The sequence below is a fragment of the Schistocerca serialis genome, chromosome 2 (assembly GCF_023864345.2).
Source record: "Schistocerca serialis cubense isolate TAMUIC-IGC-003099 chromosome 2, iqSchSeri2.2, whole genome shotgun sequence".
In the NCBI taxonomy this organism is placed as follows: domain Eukaryota; kingdom Metazoa; phylum Arthropoda; class Insecta; order Orthoptera; family Acrididae; genus Schistocerca; species Schistocerca serialis.
Window position 1 is genome coordinate 352,802,878 of NC_064639.1, and position 16,373 is coordinate 352,819,250.

The 16,373-nt window shown below is 39.8% G+C and overlaps 1 protein-coding gene across 1 annotated transcript in view; it reads right to left on the reverse strand.

The window, feature by feature from the left end:
- The window catches only part of LOC126457167 (putative U5 small nuclear ribonucleoprotein 200 kDa helicase), a 108,664-nt gene that overhangs the window by 34,169 nt on the left and 58,122 nt on the right, over positions 1-16,373 (reverse strand). Inside the window, exons 13-16 of the mRNA XM_050093249.1 lie at positions 11,249-11,364; positions 4,780-4,890; positions 2,833-2,964; positions 2,520-2,749 (exon numbers count right to left, since the gene is read on the reverse strand). Coding sequence (XP_049949206.1) covers positions 2,520-2,749; positions 2,833-2,964; positions 4,780-4,890; positions 11,249-11,364 — 589 coding nt within the window. The remainder of the gene's footprint in view (positions 1-2,519; positions 2,750-2,832; positions 2,965-4,779; positions 4,891-11,248; positions 11,365-16,373) is intronic.

Here is a 16,373-nt window from a genome sequence, read left to right on the forward strand (position 1 = left end):
GGCACAACAAAATGACTGTCAGAAAATGAGCTTTCGACCAACAACGCCTCGTCAGAAATAGACAACATACACACACACAGTCACGCAAACACAACTCACACACATGACCACAGGACTGTAGCCACATGTGTGTGAGTTGCGTTTCTCTGTAGGTTGTCTATTTCTGACAAAGGCCTTGTTGGCTGAAAGCTCATTTTCTGACAGTCATTTCGTTGTGCCTATCTACGACTCTGCATCCCCATCCTAAATTATAACTTCATTAGGAAAGATCCAGACCAAAACAGGAAAAAATAATTTTTTTAAAGTAGTCAGGAAATTGGACATCTATTTAAACACATCAAATTTAAATCTGCCAAGCATCACTAACAGAATACCAAATGTTGCATATTTTACTCCTGGCTTGGATGATCGCTGTATGAAGACTCTCGTGCCACGTATTACACACAGTTTCACACCCAATCCCTAAAAAACTTCAAAGTGTTAGTAAAATCCAACAGTTGGCAGTAACAACTAATGCTCTGTACACACATTAAATTCCTCTTTAAAGTGATTTTTTTTTTTTTGTATCTCCATTTGTCGAACTACTAAAAAACCTTAGCCACAAAAAGAAAAGAAATGCAAAGTGCATTTGGTTAAGGGACTGATTCCCATTAAACTGCATTCAAAATTTTAAAAGACTCCAATTTCAACTCCATGACTGATAGGTAAAGAATACTATTTACAGGTTGGCACAGAGAAAAAAGATTTTGCAAAGAACAGTACAGTGTGTACTATGGGATGTTGGCAATGCTTTCTTCAATCTGTTCTTGAGCTGGACAAGGCTTGTTGGTCTAGCATGCTGCACAACTCTCTTCTGCTGTTCCCATAAAAAGCTGTCACAGACTGACATGTCTAGAGACTTGTACAGCCACGCAATGTCAGCATTCCCCCAAATTAAGTGATCCCCAAACAAATGGTTCACTACAACCATAGATAGTCAGGCAGTGTATGACATGGCTTCATTTTGTTGAAACCAGATCTGCTGAATGTCAAAATTTCGAAGAGCATGGAGCCTTGTAGCCAAAAATGTTTCTTTGTTGAAATAACGTTCAGTCAACACACTGCCAGCAAAGCCTCCTTAACTTTCAAAGAAGGGCCTGTCACCAGAAGACAGGACAGTGCACATGGCACAGTACCACTGTGTAATGGATGCTGGTGAAATGTGACAGGATTTATTTGTACCCAGTAACATTTGTTCTGCTTATGCACATGACCACTTAGATTAAAATGGCCTTCAACTGATATCCAAAAATTTTCACATAAGTTCGCGTCCTCACTGATTTAACCAACAGGTATATGCACACAAAATTATTAAGTTTCAGTTCAGTTCTGGAACAGACAGAAGTTTATGAGAATGAAGCTCAAGACTATCAAGTATTATTTGCACACACTGACAACCAATCCTCAATGATGGGGCAAAGTTTCGCACCAATCAATGATGATTCATTACCACTGTAGCTTGCACAGCATCAACATTTACGGGGCTTCATACAAGACAACACACATCCATGATGTTGCTTCCCCCCCGTCCCCTCCTTCTGTGGGACCAAACTACTGAGGCCATTGGTCCCAAGGTTTGCACACTACTTAATCTAACTTGAACTAACTTATGCTAAGGACAACACACACACCCATGTCCAAGGGAGGACTTTAACCACCGATGGGGGGAGCTGAGTGAATCGTGGCAAGGCACCTCAGATTACGTGGCTACCCTGCATGGTCTTTGCACTGGAAATGTGGATATTGAAGAAAAGCACACGAGCAGGACACAGGGTTGAGAGACGACATTTTAAAGACAGATAGCCCCCAATTGGTTTCAATCCAGACCACACTAGAAATTCTGGGTGAACATAAAATGAATGTGCTCTCAATGACATGTTTTAAAACATAGTTTGTACACATGGTGTGTTGGCAAAGGAGTGCCATTAATATTGATGAACTGCCCCACAAACATTAGTGTCACAGATGATATAGTTTTGACTTTATGCACTAGGAGTGTTGCTATCACATTGTCATGAGACTGCCCATGAACTGAAGTAAGTAGGTGAATCATGCCTGGGGGGGGGGGGGGGGTCACCAAATGTTGCCTAAGTCTGGGATAGTGTAAGGAACAAGATGATGGGAAAAATAATAAAAGAGATGCCCACATAAGAGATTGCAAGAGAGACAGGGTTACAATAGTACGGACGTGTTACAAGAGTGAAGGTTGGTAGGAAGCCGTGACAACCTCATGAAATGACCACAAGACACAAGACCACGAGAAAGACCATTAAGTGGAGGCAGAGTTGGAGAGAAGTAATGTGTGAAGAAGAGAAGTGAAGATTATGGCAGAGAGGAGAGGGAAGAATGGTGGGAGGACAGGAAAAGATGGAGGGACTTCTGATCCAAGCTAACCAAGCCAGGGGCTGGAAACTGAAGAAGAAAAGGAAGAGCAGGAGGAGAAGGAGGAGGAGGAGGAGGAGGAGGTGATGATTACTGACCTTATATACAAATACGTGTATCCCAGCCATGTTACAGCATCTTTGACATTCTGTATTGTGCCAAGAACAATCTCAGCATTCAACATGTCAGGTAATTTGCTGATCATTTGTGACTCTATAGGTAGCTGTTGATTCAAAAGTGACAAATAGTACTGAAGTTCACTGTGATTCGTTATCAGAACACCCTCACCCTTGGTGTCATACTGTGGTCTCCCAGCACGTCCCAACATCTGCGGAAAAAGTTAAACACAATTATAAATATAGCAAACACATTTAACCTCCCTAAGAACAAGACAAAGTTCTATGTTCTTACCTGGAGCACGTCCAGAGCACCAAGTTCAACCCAGCGCCCCTTCTCAGGGCTGTAAACCTGTGTGCCTTTAATGATGACAGTGTGAGCAGGAAGATTAACTCCCCAAGCCAGTGTTGCTGTGGAAACAAGTACCTGGAATTTTGATATAAAAAGAATAAAGCTCTACATATGAACAGGTGTAGCTGGTAAGAAAGAAAAAGAAATGGAAGCAACATACAATGTGTATGATATCTGTTTTCTTTTAGCACAACATGAACAGTAACCTGCATGAATGACAGAAACACACACACACACACACACACACACACACACACACACACACAGGCGTGTGCTTGTCCGCACGCACATACAACTCGCATACACATGGAAACTGTTGTCTTCAGGCCCTGGGTGTGTGTGTGTGTGTGTGTGTGTGTGTGTGTGTGTGAAAGCATATTACTGTTCCATTCTGCATTTTGCATTGTTGCAATAAGAAACTAAAATTCTAAGAGAAAGACAAGACATTCTTGGCATAGGGAAACACAGTGATAATCTTTCAATTTTTTAAGTTATATACACTGCTTGACAAAACAAGTGCAGCATCTGGAAGGGGAGCAGAAAACAAAATGAAACTCCACAGCTGAGATGATATGTGATACTGTTTCAATGATTACAATGTTGAGTGAATTTTGCAAAGAACTTGGCAGCATGAGCCCACTTATCAGTATGATGTTGCCTCCCCCCCCCCCCCCCCCCCATCCCCATGCATGAACTGAGTCAGTTGGAAAGGGGTCTAAAGCCATTGTACCAGGGTGTCTAAAGTCGTTGTACCCTTTCCTGAGGCAATGTTACCACAACTGTTGTAACTGGTCCTGGATGTCATAGATACTGGCTCTGATACAGAATTGATGACCGAGCTGATCACACACATGCTCCATCGGAAAGAAATATGGTTTGTGTTGTGGTGTTAACTGTAACCTACACATGGGACAGTAATTGCCTAGCCCAAATGCTGCTAGCCTCTGAACAAAGGTGTGGGATAACACAGAATTTTGCAGAGAGTCCATTACTTGTTCTTGCATGGCAGGTGCAGATGTGAAGGGGTTACCATGTACTTGGTGCACAATACAGTGATCCTCCTTTGTGAGGGTTAGATGTGTTTGACTGAAACCTTGACAACCAGAATGTCTGCTCACATGTTCCCATACAGTCCAACATCGGGCCACTGTTGTGTCTGAATGCCCCACAAATCTAGGTATTGCATGATCTGATCAGCTGGCCAAATGAGGTCCCTTTCAAATGCCGATAACGCTGTCTCACTTGAGTATGTGGCACCTTCATGACCTTCACAGTGATCACTCAATATTGATGCTGTTGAGGCCTAGCAACTACACTACACACCAGCAATACTAATGCACTCTTGTGACCGTTCTACCTATCACAGCAAATTGCAACTCTAATCATATACATATTCATCGATGTTGTGTCATGTACAAAGACATATTGACATGTGGCCATGTGTTCTGGGTGCTTCACTTTTTTTGTAAGGCAGTATATTTCAGCTGCACGTTAGAAGTGCCCCCCCCCCCCCCCCCCCACACACACACACACATGCACACTTATTGCTGTTGAAAAATCAACTTTTCAGAGATACGCCTCACTGGGAATGTGCAGGCAGGAATAAGATGTGTAACAAAAAGAAGTGCTGACACTTAAGGATACTAAATTCTGAATGAATTCACAGCTTCTATTAAAACTCACTCCTTCTTCTCCCATGTCACTTCTTACCTTCTCATGGATGACATAGCTTAAAAACTGCTCTTCAGAATTGCTGTCTATCATACTTTCGGGTTTTTGCACAGTGTACAACATTTCATCTACGTTTACTGATTTCTGAAAGAAGTAGTAACAGCATGGTACATGCTATTAACAATACAAAAGTTTATTAATTTGAGCATAGTATTTTACCTGAATATGTCGATCAGCAAACAGATCTTCAACAAGAGTTCTGTCAACACGAGTCATCCCAGCATGATGGATGGCAAATCCGTATGGCAGTAGATCTTTCAGCTCATTGTTCTAATAAATGCAGAGCAGGATAATCATCAGAAGTATGTAATTTATTATAAATAAACAAAATGATTTCAGTTTTAAGTACCATGTAATGACAAAAAACTCCACATATTCCTTCACTGCTTCAGAACTGTCAGTTTATAATATTGCTATGCAACTGTGAAACATGACATATATAGTGTTGTCTAACAAAAACTATTGCAAACTTTTTTTTTCTTTTCTCGTGCTATAATATTAATCTCTCATGACACTTTTCTACACTGGCAACAATTTTTTAACTTCATTCTTCCCTCTCTTAATAGTATAATCACTTTGTCATCAACATCATCTTCACCACCACCACCACCACCACCACAATCATCACTTCCCCCTTCCAATCCTATAAATTTAGGTCTTTTAACCTGATACTGTTACTGCCACTTCTCTTCTCCTCTTCTCTTCTAGAACAGCTTTGTCAGGTCAGAAATATTTTAAATTCTAGTCTTGCTAATGGGTCATACTGATATGCAGATTTGGCTACCTCACATTATTGCACGTGCTGAAGGAATCTGTGCCTACTTTACTTTTCATGTTATGTGTAAGCTTAAACAAAAACACCAAAACTTGTTCAACTGTTTTATTTTTAATGACAATTTTTACCCAGACCTAACATCCATCAGGAAGGCTGCAGCTTTGGTTCTCTACATGGATGTTTTCACACTAAACAGACTTGTGTAGAGGTTCTCTGTATGGATATTTTCACATTAAAACAGTTTAACATTTAATCATAATATTGCACCTTATCTGCACTTACATCTAATGTTCCACAATGCACATCACAGTATGTATAACAGAGGATACGTTGAGTCCCCTTTTAATTTCTCCTCTTTCCTGGGCCATTTGTGAATCATGAGTGGTAAGGACAACTACAGTAAAAGTCCAATATATTGCAAATTCAGATATAACACAATGTAAAAATCTTGTTACAATCTACATTAAGTGTTTCTGTAACGTGTCTCTGGCCAGCTTTTAAAACTGTCACTGGACAGAAACCTGAACACACATTTCATGATTAACACTGTGACACTATCAACAACGTATCTACATAACAATGTTTGAAAATAATCGAAATGAGTACAACCATAATTCACTTCATTTGGAGTCTAGATTTTCTTGTGGTTGTTATAGTGTCCCAGAAACAAAAAGCATATTCTTTGAGTGATAAAGTGAAAATTATTATTTACATACAGAATGGCTACACAAAATCCAGTTTAGTCGCATCTGAAGAAACAATCAAAAGGTGGATGAAACAAGAGAATAAACTTAGAAGTTTTGTAAACACAACTGAAAAAGACGTCTAAACAGACAGAAAGAGGATGACACAAAAAATTGGTTTTCAGTAAAGCCAAAATGTGCTACTTTCTGGACCGATTCTTAAAGCTCATGCTGAAAAATTTCTCTCTGATCTACATGGCAGCGAACATTTCATTGACTCTGATGAATGGTATCCTAAGTGGAAATGCCAAGGAATTTGCCAAATAAGCACTGAAGGAGCAACAAGGTCTTTTCATGGTGAATCTGCTTCACAATTTCCTGATATTCTATGGTAAATAATGGCAGGTGAAAACTTAAATGGACATAACATGCATAAGTGTGATGAAACGGAACTTTATTATGGACTGCTTCCTACCAGAACTCTAGATGTAAGAAATTCAGGAAATAAGACTGCTTTCAAAATGAAGAAAGATAGAATTCCCCCTCTACCTGGCCTCTCTGGCACAAACATCAGGTAGCCATAAGACGAAACTTTTTTATAAAGGAAAAATTACAAGCCTAAGATGTTTCAAGCACATAACCATGTCATCATTACATTCACTAACATGTATTCAAAGAATGCCTGCATGACATGCGACATCATCAAGTGGCACAAGAAGAGTTTCTTCCACCAGTGACAAAGCACCTACAATCACTTAAGCAGAGAGACGAAGCTCTGCTAATCCTTGATCATTGTTTAGCTCATCCACTTCTTGATGATTTGCAGTCAAAAGAGGGAAAACTAAAAACTTTGTTTTTGCCTAGAAGCACAATGGTATAAATTCAGTCAATGGATCAGGGTATCAAACAAGCATTTAAGGCTCATTGTTGCAGGGAACTCCTCACATCAATACTAAATTCTGATGATTAAAGAAAATATCCTGAAATCTGTAAATCTGAAAACTGGCATATATTCAGCTGACCACTGTTACAAATTGCTGGAAACGTTCCGTAAAAGAAAATGCAACAGATGAAGAATGTTGTAAAATAGAGTTCAGAAGCAGTGGCATCCAGTCTCCACATGATGTTCTGCAGGGCAATTCTGAACTCGAAGGCACGAAACTGCTGGGCAGCTGTCGACAATGACTGACCGATTGCAGCAATCATAGACAACAAAAATATAATTGGTGCTGTATGACATGAATGCAGTAAATCGACCGAAGATGAGGATGAGGATGAAGAAGAAGAAGAAACAATAGAAGATGCTCCCAGTACCTGTGAAGTATTGGATAATATAATGAAAGTTAATATACAGATGTAGTGACAAAGTGAACCAAATCATAGTCAGTTGAAACTGATAAGCATAAAACAATGCACATGAAGGAAAATGCCTAAAATGACCCACCACAGACAGCTGACTGACTTCTTTTAGGCAGCGGAAAAATGAGCGTACAGATTCATAAATAATCATATATTTTGCAGTGTATTTTATGTTCAGTGTTGCAGTATGGTATTTTATTTGGAACTACTTTAGTGTTATTGTTTGGTTTTCATTTGAATGAAGTTCATCTCATTGTTGTACTAGACAATGTTTTTACATATTTTACTTCTAACATTCTTTAAACACATAGTACAGTAAGAGGCATCTATTCCACTTTGGATTCCATCTGATACACTAAAGATATTGATAATCTATTTTCACTCTGACAAATGGTTGCTAGCCTTATGCAGTTTTTTGCTCCTGAATAGTAAAAATATAAACAAATTTTATACACTAAATTTGAACAAACCACATATACCAAATTAAATTTGGCATATGTCTCAATACATCTGACATATGCAGATTCTGATTCCACTGTACCTCATTCAAATCTTCAAGAAGGCAATTTACAATTAATGGAGTATTTACTACCTCCGCAAAACATATCACTGTTGTGAGAAGCAAAACATTCCACGCGGTGTGTATTTCACTTACCACAAGAACATCAGAAGAGTCTAATTACAAATGCATTTTGCATATGTACATTCATACATACAAACCTCATTTAAACTCACTCTCTCTCTCTTCCAGAAATTTCTAATTACATGCTTTCCTTTTCATACTTCAAGATTTCCGTATGTTTTGGCCCTCATCACTATAATAACTTTTTGGCTTTGTTTTAAATGACTGTGAAGATTAAATGATCCCACTTGTAGCATATGATTGCCCACACAAGCTATATGTGAGTCTTTTTTGATCCCCCACTCTTTGAAGAAAACTGTTATAAACCCAAACTCCATTATGAAACATTTAAAAATAATTATTTTCTGAAACTTTCTGTCAGATTAAAACTGTGTGCCGGACCAAGACTGGAATTCAGGACCCTTGCCTTTCGCAGACAAGTGCTCTACCAATTGAACTACCAAAGCACGACTCATGACTCACGACCCGTCCTCACAATTTTACTTCCGCCAGTACCTCGTCTCCTACTGACCAACCTTCACAGAAGTTCTCCTGCAAAACTTGCAGGCGTAGCACCGCTGGAAGAAAGGATATTGCAGAGACATGGCTTAGCCACAGCCTGGGGGACATTTCCAGAATGAAATTTTCACTCTGCAGTGGAGTGCGCGCTGATTTGAAACTTCCTGGCAGATTAAAACTGAGTGCCAGACAGAGACTCAAACTCAGGACCCTCGCCTTTCACAGGCAAATGTTCTTTAATCTGCCAGGAAGTTTCAAATTAGCACACACTCCACTGCAGAGTAAAAATTTCATTCTGGAAATGTCCCCCAGGCTGTGGCTAAGCCATGTCTACGCAATACCCTTTCTTCCAGAGGTGCTAGTCCTGCAAGTTTTGTAGGCAAACTTCTGTGAAGTTTGGAGGGTAGGAGACAAAGTACAGGGTTATTACAAATGACTGAAGCGATTTCACAGCTCTACAATAACTTTATTATTTGAGATATTTTCACAATGCTTTGCACACACATACAAAAACTCAAAAAGTTTTTTTAGGCACTCACAAATGTTCGATATGTGCCCCTTTAGTGATTCGGCAGACATCAAGCCGATAATCAAGTTCCTCCCACACTCGGCGCAGCATGTCCCCATCAAGGAGTTCGAAAGCATCATTGATGCGAGCTCGCAGTTCTGGCACGTTTCTTGGTAGAGGAGGTTTAAACACTGAATCTTTCACATAACCCCACAGAAAGAAATCACATGGGGTTAAGTCGGGAGAGCTTGGAGGCCATGACATGAATTGCTGATCATGATCTCCACCACGACCGATCCATTGGTTTTCCAATCTCCTGTTTAAGAAATGCCGAACATCATGATGGAAGTGCGGTGGAGCACCATCCTGTTGAAAGATGAAGTCGGCGCTGTCGGTCTCCAGTTGTGGCATGAGCCAATTTTCCATCATGTCCAGATACACGTGTCCTGTAACGTTTTTTTCGCAGAAGAAAAAGGGGCCGTAAACTTTAAACCGTGAGATTGCACAAAACACCTTAACTTTTGGTGAATTGCGAATTTGCTGCACGAATGCGTGAGGATTCTCTACCGCCCAGATTCGCACATTGTGTCTGTTCACTTCACCATTAAGAAAAAATGTTGCTTCATCACTGAAAACAAGTTTCGCACTGAACGCATCCTCTTCCATGAGCTGTTGCAACCGCGCCGAAAATTCAAAGCGTTTGACTTTGTCATCGGGTGTCAGGGCTTGTAGCAATTGTAAACGGAAAGGCTTCTGCTTTAGCCTTTTCCGTAAGATTTTCCAAACCGTCGGCTGTGGTACGTTTAGCTCCCTGCTTGCTTTATTCGTCGACTTCCGCGGGCTATGCATGAAACTTGCCCGCACGCGTTCAACCGTTTCTGCGCTCACGGCAGGCCGACCCGTTGATTTCCCCTTACAGAGGCATCCAGAAGCTTTAAACTGCGCATACCATCGCCGAATGGAGTTAGCAGTTGGAGGATCTTTGTTGAACTTCGTCCTGAAGTGTCGTTGCACTGTTATGACTGACTGATGTGAGTGCATTTCAAGCACGACATACGCTTTCTTGGCTCCTGTCGCCATTTTGTCTCACTGCGCTCTCGAGCGCTCTGGCGGCAGAAACCTGAAGTGCGGCTTCAGCCGAACAAAACTTTATGAGTTTTTCTACGTATCTGTAGTGTGTCGTGACCATATGTCAATGAATGGAGCTACAGTGAATTTATGAAATCGCTTCAATCATTTGTAATAGCCCTGTACTGGCGGAGTAAAATTGTGAGGATGGATCATGAGTCATGCTTGGGTACCTCAGTTGGTAGAGCACTTGCCCGCAAAAGGTAAAGGTCACGAGTTCAAGTATTGGTCTGGCACACAGTTTTAATCTGCCAGGAAGTTTCAAATCAGCAAACAGAGTGAAAATTTATTCTGGGAATTATTTTCTGATTGTGAATACAATACTTTTCTCAGACAAAGCATGTTTGCAGGATGCATTCGAGCATTTACAAAAACTTCAAAGTGCATGTGACCCTGCATGGCACATAAAGTATATGCAGCTTCAATATCCGCCTGCTCCCTTTCATCAAATGACTGCCCCATCAGCTCCCTTTGGCCTCCTGTTATAACACTGTAGATAACCGCAGGGACCACACAAGCTGACTACACTCTGTACACTGTAGATAACTGCAGGGACCACACAAGCTGACTACACTCTGGACAAATGCCTGCTGCCTCCTGTTCCAGCCAGGCCCACAAGTTGCTTGTCACCTACTACAATAGTATTCGAGATAACTGGGCAGAGTACACTTTTGGAAACTCTGAGTTACTTGCTGGTAAACTGGATCCACTGACGAGCTCAAGCATCAACTTGAATTTCTCAGATTTTTACTGTCATAGTCATCTCATAAGACATATGAGAGAAGAATGAACATTTCTCCCTACTCTTCTCGGAATGGAGAGTCTCAGAATTCAAACAGTAAAGTTTGTATGATGCACCACAGCTGCACGTTAAGAACAACATACCGATTTCTATGGGCAATATGAATCTCAGTTTAAGCTGAAAATCTCTTATGAATAAAATCATAACACTAAAAAGTTACAAAAATTAAATGTGAAACACACTGCCTTGAGTTGGTGTTCTTTGTTCAATGCAAAATTAATGTTACACTTACCTTAACTTGTTCTGCTTCTGTTCTCAGAACCTCCATGGAGGCAGATCCTTCTCTTAGAAACTGACCAAGTGTATCCTTCTCAAGGCACATGTCCCTTATAGCCCTTGCTGTCTTTCCTTCATAATAACAAAAAAACAAAGATACACACTGAAACTGAGATGGTGATGGCAAATTACAAAACTGGCTAGCATAAAGTTTTATTGACCAACTGCATAAAACAATTCACAAGTCAAAAGCTTCTGACAAGCAGATGAGACTTTCAAGAAAATTAGTACTTCAATAGGAATAAAGTGTATTTCATGAACAAGATTAATATTTATTGCTAACTGTATTTATTGCTAACACTCAAGAACGATGATAGGAAATTGACTATTAATGAAAGTTTAATCAACGAATGTGGAAATATAACTGTTAAGTGATATACATGAAACAGTTTTACTATTTGGGAGTGTTGATTGACGCTATAACGGAGTTTCAAATCGGGAAAAAAGGCCAAGAAGGAAGACTGCAGTTTAATGTGCAGTCAAGTATATGGACACAGACCGATTCACTATAAATCACACGAACAAAGAATGATAGGAAGAAAAAATTTGAGCATATCACAAAGTTAATACAGTGATTAAAATGATGTGGCAAAGGATTAGAAATAAACAAATTACATTTGAACCAATTAATTGAATAAAAATAATAATAAACATTTCACTAAAATTTAAAAATAAAAAATTTCAAACCACCTGAGAAAAGATTCAAAACTACAACCATGTTGCTCGTCAAGAAAATATCTTAACCAATAACACCTTATTTTTATGGCTGTAGAGCAGTTGTCGTCAGACTACTACCCGGGGGCCGCATGCGGTTCAAATCAAATACTCATACAGCCTGTGGTTTTCAGTTGTATACTGTAATATATTGCATCTAGCAGTTAACAGCCAAATCTAAAAATGTCAACTAACATTGAGCCCTTCTTAAGAAGATAGTTTTCCTGCTCAGTAACAAACAAAAATACTAATAGAGACTGCAATGTTTTAAAGTGAGTTTAATTTTAACTGACATTGGTGAATTCAGCGGTGAGCTAAGTAAGGTCAGCTATTTATCTAAGGTGATACCAGAGTTATTAGTAGTATGATCACAGTGGGGCTGGAGGATGTCAGAAGAGGAAGCTTTTATCGTTTGTCTTCCACTACTGACAACTCACAGGCATGCACAACTTGTACCACTCAGCAGCTATGGTATAAGTTTTGACAAAGAAGTAATATGCATTTGTGAAAGGGCATTACACACCCGGCCATCTTCAAAAGCAGTACCGACTGAGGTGACACAGTGGTTAGCACACTGGACTCTAATTCAGTAAAACAACGGTTCAACCTCCTGACCAGCCATCAAGATTTACGTTTCCCGTAATTTCCCTAAATTGCTCCAAGCAAATGCTGTTATGGTTCATTTGAAAAGCCCACGGACAATTTTCTCTCCCATCCTTGAAACAATCCGAGCTTGTGCTCCTTCTCTATTGACAGTGTTGTTGACACTCCAATCTTTCCACTCCTCCTTGAAATGCAGCACTTATTTGTTAATTAATTAAGGATGTTGTAATACAATGCAGCAAGCAGAAGAAAACTACCATTTAAATCATTTATCAAACCTCTGTGATAGTTCTCATATTCAATAGTCATTCGCACGTGTAGAAAAACCAACACTTCACCATGCAACTATGGTGTCAGAACTCTTAGATCACTGTGAACTGGCAGCAATCAGAAATAGCGAACAGTCGAGACAAAGTGTTCCAAATGGTGCTGACTTGCACCCTTACTATAGTCGCAGCACAATTTATGTAGGTTTACCTATTAATACCTTCTTCTATGGGCCATTGACCTTGTCGGTGGTGGGGAGGCTTGCATGCCTCAGCAATACAGAAAACTGTACCATAAGTGCAACCACAACGGAGGGGTATCTGTTGAGAGGCCAGACAAGCGTGTGGTTCCTGAAGAGGGTCAGGAGCCTTTTCAGCAGCTGCAGGGGCAACAGTCTGGATGACTGACACATTTGGCCTTGTAACATAAACCAAAACGACCTTGCTGGGCTAGTATTGCAAATGGCTGAAAGCAAGGGGAAACTACAACCATAATTTTTTCTGAGGGCATGCAACTCTATTGTATGATAAAATGATGATGGCACCCTCTTGGGTAACATAGTCCATAGATATAACAGTCCCCCATTTGGATCTCTGGGTGGGGACTACTCAGGAGGATAACGTTTTCAGGAGAAGCAAAGCTGGCATTCCACTGACTGGAGAACAAGATGTTATATCCCTTAACTGGGCAGGTAGGTTAGAAAATTTACAAAGGGATATGAATTGGTTCAAGTCAGATATAGTGGGAACTCATGTAGTTTGTAGGCAGGAGGAACCAGACTTCTGTTCAGGTGAATACAGGGTTATAACTACAAAAGCAAATAGGGATAATGCAGGTATAGGTTTAATAATGAATATGAAAACAGGCATGGGAATAAGCTGCTATGAACAGCATAGCGAATGCATTATTGTAGCCACAATAGACATGAAGCCCTCATCCGCCACAGTAGTACAAGTTTATATGCCAATTAGTTCCACTGATGATGAAGAGAATGAAGAAATATACAATGAGATAAAAGAAATTATTCACCCAGTGAAGGGAGACAAAAATTTAATAGTGATGGGGAACAGGAATTTGACATTAAGGAAAGGAAGTGAAGAAAAGTAGGCGAATATGCAAAGGGTGAAAGGAATGAAAGAAGAAGCCACCTGGTAGAGTTCCGCACAGAGCATAATTTAGTCATCGTGAACACTTGGTCTAAGAATCATGAAACAAGATTGTATACATGGAAGAGACCTGGAGACACCAGAAGGTTTCAGACTGATTACATAATGGTAAAACCTAGATTTCGGAACCAGCTTTTAAACTGTAAGACATTTCCAGGGGCAGATTTGGACTCTAATCACAATTTATTGGTTATGAACTGTAGATTAAAACTGAATAAATAGCAAAAGGTAGGAAATTAAGGATATGGGACCTGGATAAACTGACTAAACCAGAGGTTGTTGAGGGTTTCAGAGGGAGCATTAGGAAATGATCAACAAGAACAGGGAAAAGGAATACAGTAGAAGAAGAACAGGTAGCATTGAGAGATGAAATACTGAAGGCATCAGATGATCAAATAGGTAAAAAGATCGGGCCTAGTAGAAATCCTTGGATAACAGAAGAGATACTGAATTCAGCTGATGTAAGGAGAAAATATAATAATGCAGTAAATGAAGCAGTGAAAAGCAATACAAATGTCTAAAAAATGGGATAGCCAAGAAAAGTAAAATGGCTAAGCAGAAATGGGTAGAGGTCAAATGTAAGGATTTAGAAACATATCATTAGGGGTAAGATAGATACAACCAACAGGAAAATAAAAGAGGCCTTTGGAGAAAAGAGAACCACCTGTATGAATATCAATAGCTCAGATGTAAAACCAGTCCTAAGCAAAGAAGCTGAGAGGTTGGAGGAGTACATACAGGGTCTATTCATGGGAAAAGCATTATGAAACGGAAGAGGGCGTCGATGAAAATGAGATGGGAGATATGATGCTGCAAGAAGAATTTTACAGAGCACTGAAAGACCTAAGCCGAAACAAGCCCTGGGAATAGACAACGTCCTGTCAGAAGTACTGATAGCCTCGGGAGAGATAGCCATGACAAAACTCTTCCACCCCATGAGCAAAATGTATGAAACAGGGGAAATACCGGCAGATTTCAAAAGGAATATAATACTTCAAATACCAAAGAATACAGGTGCTAACAGGTGTGAATATTACTAAACTATTAGTTTAATAAGTCATGGTTACAAAATACTGACACAAATTCTTTACAGAAGAATGGAAAAACTGGTAGAGGCCAACCTTAGGGGAATATCAGTTTGGATTCCAGAGAAATGCAGCAACATGTGAGGCAATACTGACCCTATGACTTCTCAAACATGGACAATAAACAATTTAGATAAGAAGACAATAGAAGGTTTTGAAACGTGGTGCTACAGAGGAATGCTGAAGATTAGGTGGGTAGGTCACGTAACATATGAGCAACTACTGAATAGAAATGGGTTTGTGTCACAAGCTGACTAGAATAAGGGACCGGTTGGTAGGACACATTCTGGACTTCAAGAGATCACCAATTTAGTACTGGAGGGAAGTGTGGAGGGTAAAAATCTTAGAGGGAGACCAAGAGATGAATACAGTAAGCAGATTCAGAAGGATGTGGACTGCAGAAGTTACTTGGAGATGAAGAGGCTTGTACAGGATAGAGTAGCATGGAGAGCTGCATCGGACTGATGACCACAACAATAACAACAACACAAATTAATAACAAGATCGATACATATGTGGCCTGAGGACCCACCCTACAATGTCAGTAAAGACTCTTGAGGAAAAAAGTCTGATGACTGCTGCTCTACAGAATCACAAGAAATTCTTTTTCATCAATTACTCAGAAACAAGGGCCCAATTTGATGAATGTCTTGCAGGGTTTGATACCTGGGACACAAATCTACATCACGTCAATGCCACTCTTGGGGACCTACCATTAGAACTGAATTTACACAGACTATGAATAGTGCCTGAGGAGAAAACAGTAACCGTCAGTCAAGAAATTTCTTATATTCTATTTCACAGTGTATGGTCGCACATTACTGGTTTTAAATTCTTAGCAAGTCATCATCAAATGATTCAAATACATTATATACTAACTCAAACAAAATGGCCAAGTGAGCTCATTTCTTTCAAGTTCCACCTAGATGCTACTGCCTCTTAATCTCATTCACTGAACATATAAATCTATTTGTTTCAGCTGTCATTTGTACTTCAGTAATGATTGTTGTCATTACTGTCCTACGGCCACTTGTACCACTTTCAATGTGGACATCCTCAAAGAGGTCAGGTCTATTTGTTGACATTAGATAGAAAAAATTTATGTCATGAACTGGTCTCCAAAATATCTGTTCTAAGCATTTTTCAGAGAGAGCATATAGTATTGTTTCACATACTATTTACTAAACTGTAATTATACGAATTGATTGTTGGATGATTCAAATCTCCTTTAATTATAACAGTGTGA